Source organism: Passer montanus, unplaced genomic scaffold, assembly GCF_014805655.1.
Source record: "Passer montanus isolate IOZ18808 unplaced genomic scaffold, ASM1480565v1 scaffold117, whole genome shotgun sequence".
Taxonomy (NCBI): domain Eukaryota; kingdom Metazoa; phylum Chordata; class Aves; order Passeriformes; family Passeridae; genus Passer; species Passer montanus.
Genome location: NW_024358389.1, coordinates 703117 through 713370, shown reverse-complemented (window position 1 = coordinate 713370; position 10254 = coordinate 703117). Strand labels below are relative to the sequence as shown.

The window sequence follows — 10254 nt, the reverse complement described above, 5'->3', positions numbered from 1 at the left end:
GGGCGGGGCCCGGCCGGCAGGGGGCGCCCGCGGAGGAGCCCGGCGGCGGCATCGGGAGGGGCCGGTACCGGGAGGAGGGCGGAACTCGACCGGGCGGTGGGCGGGGCTTATCCAGACCACGCCCCCTCCCGCAGAGGAGCATCGCCCGCTCTCGCGGTCCTCCCGCCCGCAGGGGGGCGCTGCGCTGCCGCCGTGCCCTTCTCGCCGCCGCCGGTGAGGCTCGGCCGCGCCCGCCGCGGTGAGGCGGCATGGGCAAGAGCTGCAAGGTGGTGGTGTGCGGGCAGGCCTCGGTGGGGAAAACCTCCATCCTGGAGCAGCTGCTCTACGGGAACCATGTGGTCGGTGAGTGCGGCGCAGGGCAGAGGCCGCTCCGCGGCTCCCCCGGGGGCAGCGGGCAGGTCGGGCCTTGGGCAGGGCTGGCTCTGGGGGATCCCCCCGGTCACCCCCACACACACCGGCCAGCGTTCCCACGCGTCCCCTGGCCACCCCCGGCAGGCTCGGAGATGATCGAGACCCAGGAGGACATTTACGTGGGCTCCATCGAGACCGACCGCGGCGTGAGGGAGCAGGTGCGCTTCTACGACACGCGGGGGCTGCGCGACGGGCTGGAGCTGCCCAAGCACTGCTTCTCCTGCACCGACGGCTACGTGCTGGTCTACAGCACCGACAGCAAGGAGTCCTTCAAGCGGGTCGAGCTGCTCAAGAAGGAGATCGACAAGTCCAAGGACAAGAAGGAGGTGAGTCCTCCTGGAGAAGGGGCTGTGGAGTGGGATCTGCTCCCCTGGGGTGGGTTCTCACCTTTGGTTTCTGCAGCCTGTCACAGGATACTGATGGGTTCCTGATCTGGGAGACTCCCAGCAGTAAAAGGCCGTCTCCTGGCATGCTCTCTGAGCATACAGGTGCTCAAAATCTCCTTGCTGCTTTGGGACACACAGACCCCAGCAGGAGGGGAAGGGAGCACTGAGATCACTGGGTCTCAAAAGGCCTTGACATGCACTGTCAGGGCCAGGCCCACCACTGAGGGGCTCATGGCAGAGCCAGCCAGCCCTGCAGCTCTGTAGCTGGTCGTCAGGGGCCCTTCTCACCCTTTTGGAACAGGTCACCATTGTGGTTTTGGGCAACAAGTGTGACCTGCAGGAGCAGCGCCGGGTGGACCATGATGCAGCCCAGCACTGGGCCAAGGGTGAGAAGGTGAAGCTGTGGGAGGTGTCCGTGGCTGACCGGCGCACGCTGATCGAGCCCTTCATCTACCTGGCCAGCAAGATGACACAGCCACAGAGCAAATCCGCCTTCCCCCTGAGCCGCAAGAACAAGGGCAGTGGATCCATGGATGGATGAGCCTGCTCCCCCTTCCCTTCCATTGCCACCGCCTCTTCCTCACCTTCCTGCTTCCCTCGCACACACCTCCTGCTGAGTCCTGTCTGGTGTCACGGAGCCTGTGGGAAGCAGGTGACCAGGAGGAACAATCATGCCAGGGATGGTCCTGGTGGACGAGAGAGGCAGTGGGACAGGACCACTCCTCTCCCTGCCCAGCCCCTGCAGCTGTCAGAGGTGCTACAGGAAGGTCAGGATTCACTCAGTGACCCCCTCTGCTCTTAGGTGCAGGCTGGGAGAGTGGAACAGAGGCACAGCACAGGCTGGCTGGAGCGTGGGCATCAGCTCCACATCTGGAGAGAACAACTCCCTCTTTTTGTATTTCCTGATAACATCTGGGCAGGGCCTGTTTGCTGGCCCTGCCTCCAAGCCAAGCAGCTCTCCTTGCCCTGCCCCAGCTTGCTCTGTGCTGCTCCCTGGCAGCTTGTCCCTTACCCTGGCAGTGTCCACTGCTGCTTTATGCACTGGAATATCCAGACCTGCTGCACCAGGGAATGCCCAGAGCAGGGTAGGTGCTGTTCCTGAGGGCAGAGTGCCCAAATCCACCCCTGCAGCCCTCCTCTTCCTGAGTGCAGACTCAGCCATGAGCTTGGAGGAGATGGGGTTGTGCTTCAGCTGCATACCTAGATCCTTGCAGGAGCTGGGACTGCACTTGCCCTGCACACCTCAGAGCTTTGGGCTATGGCAGCTCTCACTGCCCACCTGTCACAATGCTGCCTCTTCTCTGAACTACCTTAACACAAGGCACAGGTGTCCCAGCCTTACCCAGCAACACTTGTTCCCTTCAGGTAGTCTGGATGTAGGAAAAGAATTGATGAAAAGCCCCAGTGTGTTTATACTTGTTCCTTTTATTTACCGAGTAACACAATAAAGCGATGAGATTCGGTTATCAAAATATTTTCCTTTTTTTTTTTTTTTCCCAACAGTTATAGTACATCAAAAAAATATACAATGAACATTACAGGAGGGTACTGGCCAAGTCCCTAGAGTCTGGATATTCCATTTTGGGTTTGGTTTGTTTCTTTTTTCTGGTGTTTTGAATCAAATTTCACATCACTCCAAGGTTATTTACAGAGGGGCACACGTTACCGAGCGCTATGGACTATCCCTACTCCTAGTACAGCATGTGCTAAGTCAAAGGCAGTAAATGCTTTGGAGAGCAGGAGGGGATTTGGGGGATGCCATAACGGGGGTTTCTTACGCAGCTCGTTGCAGTATTATTGTCTAGAAGGAATGGCTTTCACAGGGTTAAAGTGCCAAGAACAGGAGTGCGTCAGGACTCCACTGGTGAGGGACAAGGAGCAGCCATGGCTCCAGCACAGGCTTTTTGGAACAATGGAGGGGAACAGGCCCGCTGGTGCCATGTGGCTCTGCAGGCTGGAGCCCAGCTGCTCCTGGCTCCCCAAGCTTCTGAGGGGCTGGGCATGGCACCAGGGGCTCATGGCACAGGAGGGGACCCACTGTCCTGCTGCGGTGGCTGGACTGGGGGTGACCCCAAGGGCCTGGGAAGGGCACAGTGAGACGGGCAGGGGTGGCTGGGGACGCACCAGCCATGGGCTGCTTGGCACTGGGGGACAGGGACAGTGTCCCTCCTGTCCCCTGGGACCCCACCAGCACAGGCTCCTGTCCCCTGGGATGTGGGGTCCCTGCGTGTCCCCTGGGCTGTGGGACCATCTCCCTATCCCTGGTAAAACCGTTTCTGCTGGGAGCCTTGCTTCCCTCAGCTGCACTCCATGCCACATGTCCCACCACTGCTGCAAGACCTTTCCACTGTCTCCACACACACCTGCTCACTCTTCTCCTGGTGCCCTCTCCCCACTCTCCTCCTTCCCTGGGGAAGGGATGCCCTGAGCAGGTGAACTCCCACCCAGGGGCTCCCTCACTCTCCTGTCTCCGTGACAGGAGTGCAGTGGTGGCTCCACAGTTGGTGCTGCCCACAGACCCTGCAGGTGTGTGCTCCTTCCTGCAGCTTTCCTGCCCTTGCCAAGGCTCCAGCCAGGGGAAGCAGATATGTTTCAGGCTCCAGCCATGGGAAGCAGATATGTTTCAGCCATCTGAGTCACCCATTGGCCGCTTCCTGTTCACCTTCCCATGCCAGGCCCCATGCTGAGCATCGGTGGGAGCACGCTGGGCAAAATCCTTCTGAAATCCAGGCGCTGCTTATGGCCAAGACGTCAGATATGTGTGCTTGTGCGTGTGGATTCCCAGGTGCACACACCAACCTGCCTCTTCCCAAGGGCTGGGAGGGAATGGGAGTCACAGCAGAGGTCTGAACCAGCACCCTGGGCCAGGGACAGGGCAGAGCTCAGTGTCACGTTGGTTCTTCTGCTGCCACCACGGCTCCGGCTGCAGGGATGCATCAGCACCAAAGGGAATCGCAGGCGGCCAATGCGGCGGGTGGGTGAGCTGCCCCCTGGATTGCATAGATCAGGGTGGGGTGTTCCTCCAGAGAAAGGTCCATTTGGGATGCAACTCTCTCTATGTACAGCAGCGTGCTGGGCACCCAGAGCGCTGCGGTGACAGTCCCAGGCAGGTCATGGTTGGGCTGTCTGAGCACAGTGAAATGCAGAGCTATGGCCTTGGGGTCCCTCCAGAGCCTGGCACTCTGCAGGCTACGGGTGCACCTGCCAGCTGATTGTCCAGGCTGCTGAGGACACCTTTGATTTCGGGAATCATCAGTAACCTCCTGGAAGCTCCTGACTGGGATGGGATTGGAGGGCTGTGCACGGCAGGCGAGCAGCAGCGTTGCCTTTCACTGGAGAACTGAAAGTGCTTTAGGGACATTCACTCAGCCTCACAGCATCTCCCGGGAGGTAGGGGCAGGGCTGTCCCTACAGTGGGACAGAGACAGGACAGGTGCCAAGCACAGGGTCACCTCCTTGGGGAGCCAGCACCAGACAAGCCTGGCACTCCCAGCCTCACTGGGCATGAGTGGGGCCCAGCTTAGCCATGTGCCCATCGTGTGTGCTTCTGGGGCCAGGGCAGGGCCCGTGTGCTTTGGAGGGAGGAGGCACCAGCCCTGGGGTCAGCTATTGCTCTCAGAGTGAGGATACGGTCAGTGTGGCTGGTGCCTGCCACCACGGGGGCTCTTTGGCTGGTGGGATATAGGGAATTGTGGGGACAGGGGGCTGGTGGGTGGCACAGAAACCCCCTGCCAGCACAGGTAGGTGCAGGGCTGGCAAGGGCACAGCCAGCCCAGGCTGAGAGAGAAACTGCCAGCTTCCCACTTGTGCTGGGGTTGTTTCTCCCAGTAAGAGGTGGGCTGAGATTCCCCTCGCAGTTCCCTTCCCACTGCACTGGCAGGGACCACAGGGATGCTCCTTCTCCCAGGGACCAGCCAGCTCCTCTCCTTCCAGTCTGGTAACTGGGAGGGCGATGAAGAAACAGCCAGCAGGCCGAAGACAGGCAGGCTGTGGCCATGAGATGGTCCTGCTGATTTGGACACTGTCCTCTTGCGTGCACTGCCTGGGCTCATCTGCTGAGCAGGGGGCCAGCACAGGCTGGGGGAGCGCTGGGGATGCGCGGCGGGGCTGGCCAGGCTCTGTCAGGGCACCTCTCTCCAGTGGGAGCCCTCTCCAAGCAAAGGAGAAGCCGGGGTTGATGTCTACGACTACATTTTCCCACCAGCCAGGAGAGCAGGTGCCGGGAGCGCTGCCCCCAGCGCGCAGCCCCCGCAGCCCAGCCCGGCTGCAGTGCACAGACCCTCGCTGGGCCGGCAGCTCTAGTAGGGGGCGAAGACGATGGGACCCGGCGTGGGGCGGACGTGGGCCGGCGGCGTTCGGAAGAGGGCTGGTCCGAGGATCGGGGCTTGGAACAGGGTGGTGGCAGCTGCCGGCCGCAAGGCAAGGGGTCCAGGCATGGCGCAGACAGCAGCGGCGGTGAGCGGGCTCGGCAGGAAACGGGTGGCCAGGGTTTTGGTGAGGTGCTTCTGCAAAGCCAGCTTGGACTGCAGGGAGGGAGGAGGAGACACCGTGAGATTGCCGAAGAGGTGGAGGAATCGCAAGTGCTGCCATTGTGGATGCTGCTGCCAAAGCACTCCCAAGTTATCCCCCTGACTCAAAACCCACCACCACAGCTCATCCTCCTTGAGGGGAGAAGCTGAGCTGTGGTGATGGAAACCAAGGTTTAAGAGAAGCAGCTCCCGTAACTCACTGAAAGAATGGCTGATGGTGAGCGAGGCTCTGTGAGCAAACTGAGAGTGCTGTGCAGGGAGACAGGTACCTTGAGAATACTCACTGCGAGGGCAGCGTTCTTCTGCAGCTTGTTGTAGGGGCTGTACTTGGGCTTGGGTGGCTTCCCTGCCAGCCTGTCTTTGTGCCTCCGGCTGCTCATGTGCTGGGGAGGAAAACAGCTGGATCACTGGGAGCCAGGACAGCCGGGTACTGTGTGGCTCAGGTCTGTGGGGACACCCATCACCCTGAAGGTACCCACACCCTGAGTCCCTGCTCGCCCACACCCAGTGCCCAGGCACTCCCAGGGCATTGTCACCTGCTTGAGCTGGGTCTCAGAGTTGACGTAGATCTCGCACACTTGGCAGTGAAACGCCTTGTTCTGGATGTTGATGCTGCCCTTGTTCCCGATCCGCTTGGACTTGTGCCCTGCCCGGGAGAGCAGCTTGCCCCGGCCTCGCCGCAGTTGGGTGCCGTGACCTTCCAGCATTGACTTGTGCTTGGCTCCTGGCGAGAGGAGAGGGGACACTCAGCAAACCCAGCCCTGTGCCAGTGCCACAGCAGCAGGAACAGTGCCCTCCAACAGCACCAACCTGTGCCCAGCAGCACGTGCAGGCAGAGAGGCCAGGGAGCTGCCTGGCAGCCCGAACTTTTGCCATTCCCAAACCCTGCCAAACTGCACGTCGCAGGCAGAGCAGAGCTGCTCATCTTCCCAGAGACCCCCCCTCCATGTGGCAGCTTTGGAGAAGCTGCTATTTCCAGCGTGAGCTGGAGCCTGTCGCCTGTCCCCGGGCGTTAGCACAGTCTGCGGAGTCGGGCGCGCGCCGCCCGCCGTGCTGCAGCATCTGAGCCGTGCCCAAGGTCACAGCAGAGCCAGGAATAGCTCAGCTGGGTCGCAGCAGGTGGGGAAGGAGGAACCCAAGATCCCACACACCTGGGGACAGGGCGCTCCGTCCTGTCCCTGCCAGCGCCGGGATGGCGAGGGTGCACGGGGAGCAAGTAATTTAAGCCCCTGCTAATTCATTCTATTTTTTAAGGCGTGAAGCAAGGAGCTGTGTGACAGCCACAGAGCAGCGCCAGCCTGCAAACGTTTGTTTGTTTGTTTGTTTGTTTGTTCTTTTTCCCCAAATCAGCTCCTGAATTTGTAACTGGAGCTGACAAAAGCAAAAGGACACGTCTGCAGCTAAGCCGCAGCAGCGTCCTGAGCCAACCCTGCACACGGCAGCTGCTGCTGCCCCAGCAGCCAGTGGGGTGGGAGGAACTGCTTCCCAGTATTTGAAAGGACCTTCCATTTAAAGTTGGGGTGCCCAGCTTCAGCATCCCCTAGAGAAAGGGGCGAGCCAGGAGCTGGAACTGCAGAGCCTGCAGACCCTACTGGGGACCCCTATACCATGGCTGCCACCCTGCTACCACCCTGGGACCCTCAGCAGCTCCCACAGCTGCCCCACACAGCCCAGGAGTCATTTTGGGCTATGGGGCTCCACAGCTCATTGCATTCCCAAGGGTTTTCTCCACAGAGCCACAAGCCCAAACCACTGAGCTGCCTTGGGAAGCATTATTCCAGGTTTGGAAGAAGCCCTGGCTATCAGCTTCAAGCTAAACAGAAAATAAAGTAGCCTCAATCACTTGATTAAATATCCTTAATTGAGACATGAACAATAAGAGTGTTTGACCTTGTGAAAATTCACCCTAGAAGCTGCAGCCCAGGTAAAGCCCCATGACTTATCTGTGCAGGTCATTTTAGTGAACGTCTTTTAATTACAGCAACACTCATTAATGCTCGCTACTTCATTGCAAGGCTGCGTGGTTATGGGGCATGGCTGGGCTTTGCTCAGAGCCCTGATGAAGAGGCAGGGGGCCCATCCCTCTTCCCCCCACCCACCTCAGTAATGCCCTTACCGGTGTTGTGAGCCTCCAGCTGGGACAGGGAGTTGACGGTCACTTTGCAGGTGGGACAGTACAGGTGCTGTTTGCTCTTTTTCCCCTCTTTCTCACTCTCAGGGGCCGAGCTGACGCTGCTGCCTGACTCAGCTGCCTGTGCCTCAGCTGCCTGGGCGGACGAGGAGGCCACGCTGTTGGCATCTGAGGTGCCCTCTGACAGCTCGGAGGCCGGCGGGGAGCCCAGCGGGGCAACAGTGCCCGGCAGCTCCACAGGTGACTCCTCAGTGCTGGGCACCAGCCCCAGGCTGCTGCCCTCACCCTCCGACTCCTGTGGGCTACTGGCATCAGCTGGTGGGAGGAGAAGGAAAAGGGGAAAGAGGAAAAGAAGTGGGCAGAAAGAGAAAGTTCTCTGTGCCTGAACAGGTTTTCTGGATTTCAGGGAGCATCCCCATCTTCCCCAAGACCATCCCAGACAGTGTCTGCATGCATCCCCAGGTCTCTCTACAGCTGTTATCTGTAGTGCAGGGAAGCTGGGCTCAGCACCAAACCCTGCTGCTGCCTCAGCTCCCACCAGCCCCATCCCTGCATGTGGCAGAGCCCTGGGGATGTGTGGGACAGAGCTCGCTCCCAGAGACACCAAATCACAGGGACAACACCTCCTCTTCCCCCACAGGAGCTCAGGGGGCACCTCTCCACCCCAACCACAGCCTCCTCAGCCCTCCTCGTACCTGTGCTGCCCAGCTCCCCACTGCCCACAGGGCTGGGGGCCAGGTCGGCCGTGCTGTCCTGGCCAGGGGTCCCCGCTGCAGCCCCCACCACCTTCTGCTTGTTCTTCATGGCCTCGATGGCCTTCAGCCTCCGCGCGTGCTTGTGGCCCTTGTAGTGGGCTTCAGCCTGGTTCTGGGGGGAGAGAGGGACGACCAGGTCACTGCTGTGGCAGACAGACAGACAGACATGGGCAGGGGATGGGCTCACAGCCAGGATGTGGCCACTCAGGCAGGTTTCTAGTGCAGCCACCTTACCTGGTGGCACCCACCGCCAGGGTAGGACCACTGCAAAGGGGTTTTGGCACTGGGGTGTAGCACAGAGGGGTTTTTGGCAGTGAGGTGTAGCACAGAGAGGTGTTGGGAGTGGGGTGTAGCACAGAGGAGGTGATGGAATGAGGCGTAGCACAGAGGGGTTTTAGCACTGGGGTGTAGCACAGAGGGGTTTTTGGCAGTGGGGTGTAGCACAGAGGGATTTTGGAAATGAGGTGTAGCACAGAGGGATTTTGGAAGTGGGGTGTAGCACAGAGGGGGTGTTGGCAGTGAGGTGTAGCACAGAGAGGTGTTGGTACTGGGGTGTATCACAGAGGGGCAGATGCAGCACTGAGGGGTTTTTGGCATTGGGGTGTAGCACAGAGGGGTTTCACAGAGGCATTTCCCTCCTCTCCCCTGCCTGCTCTGACACCAACATATTGAGGCCAAGGTATCACTCTCTAAGACATCCCCACATTGCTTGCTTGGCGAGATAAGGACCCTGCTCTGATTAAATGCATCGAGTCACTCCTAAAAGCAGCTTTCAGGCAAAAGTAGCACAGAGGGGTTTTAGCACTGGGGTGTAGCACAGAGGGGTTTTTGGCAGTGGGGTGTAGCACAGAGGGATTTTGGAAATGAGGTGTAGCACAGAGGGATTTTGGAAGTGGGGTGTAGCACAGAGGATGTGATGGAATGAGGTGTAGCACAGAGGGGTTTTGGCACTGGGGTGTAGCACAGAGGGGTTTCACAGAGGCATTTTCCTCCTCTCCCCTGCCTGCTCTGACACCAACATATTGAGGCCAAGGTATCACTCTCTAAGACATCCCCACATTGCTTGCTTGGCGAGATAAGGACCCTGCTCTGATTAAATGCATCGAGTCACTCCTAAAAGCAGCTTTCAGGCAAAATTTATGACTCCAGAAACGTACAATGAATTGTTGCTGTAAAAATGAAATAAAGAGGTTTTTTGGTGGGGATGACACGTCACCCACTGTATCCTGAGGGGTGTTCAACACATGGTTCATGTCCCCAGCTCCTCTCTCTCAGTGAACGCTGGATAATGAAGCGTGACTCTGATGGATTTGTGTCTGCACCAAACTGATAAAAATGGCCACAAGAATAATTCCCCTGAACACTGGTGCCCTCCCAGCAGGGACAATGCTACATTGTCCCCCAAAACAACCCCAGTTTGGCAATTTATGGAGTGGAACCCCAGCATGAATTAGACACTGTACCCCTGAGTAGGACAGATTAATTTGCACAGCATTCCTGGGGGCCAGCTGAGGATTCCCGGGCTCAGCAGGGGGAAGCATCCTACCCCATCCCTTCCCTTCCCTCCCCCTGTGGCCTTCCAAGGGCTGGGAACAGGGGCTGGAGCTGGGGCTGGTACGTGGGAAAGCAAAGGGCGAGTCCAAGCGTGGTGCCTCATTAGCAAAGACAATAAACTCCCCCTGGATAACAGGGCTGGAACGGGGCTGGGCGCAGCCAAAGTAGGTCACAGCCTCCACGCTGGAACACCCACGGGCTGTGAGGGTCTGGGCCAGCCAGGGGGGACCTGGAGGGACATGGGCAGAGCAGGAACGGGGGCACGGGGTGCTCACAGGGGCACCTTGTGGGACTGACCCTCCTGGCACAGCACCTCTAGCTGGGAAGCAGCCTGAAACAGGGAAGCAATGAGCAATGAAGGAAGCAATGCTTTTTCTGAGCTGCTTGGCCATGGAGTGGAATCATGAAGCCCAGAACCAGGGATTTTTTGCTGGCAGAGCCAGCAGCAGCCCCAGACACTGCAGATCCAGCATGGCCATGCTGGGATG

General features: G+C 59.1%; 2 protein-coding genes across 4 annotated transcripts in view; one reads left to right on the top strand and one right to left on the bottom strand.

The window, feature by feature from the left end:
- The first annotated feature begins 152 nt into the window (after positions 1-152).
- On the top strand, positions 153-2269 carry NKIRAS2 (NFKB inhibitor interacting Ras like 2). Of its 2 annotated transcripts, XM_039697186.1 has the most exons (4): positions 153-342; positions 496-573; positions 671-737; positions 1099-2269. In XM_039697186.1, exons 1-4 carry the CDS (start codon positions 249-251, stop codon positions 1193-1195), a joined length of 336 nt encoding a protein of 111 aa, XP_039553120.1. In that variant the 5' UTR covers positions 153-248; the 3' UTR covers positions 1196-2269. The 2 variants fall into 2 exon arrangements, with proteins under 2 accessions (XP_039553120.1, XP_039553119.1); XM_039697185.1 differs by having other exon boundaries at positions 177-342; positions 496-737.
- Positions 2207-10254, bottom strand: part of ZNF385C (zinc finger protein 385C) — a 46305-nt gene continuing 38257 nt past the window's right edge. Inside the window, exons 5-9 of one of the 2 annotated variants that reach the window (XM_039697175.1) lie at positions 8153-8324; positions 7443-7772; positions 5863-6050; positions 5596-5709; positions 2207-5320 (exon numbers count right to left, since the gene is read on the bottom strand). In XM_039697175.1, coding sequence (XP_039553109.1) covers positions 5096-5320; positions 5596-5709; positions 5863-6050; positions 7443-7772; positions 8153-8324 — 1029 coding nt within the window. In that variant the 3' untranslated portion in view covers positions 2207-5095. The remainder of the gene's footprint in view (positions 5321-5595; positions 5710-5862; positions 6051-7442; positions 7773-8152; positions 8325-10254) is intronic. The other variant, XM_039697176.1, reaches the window with a different exon arrangement.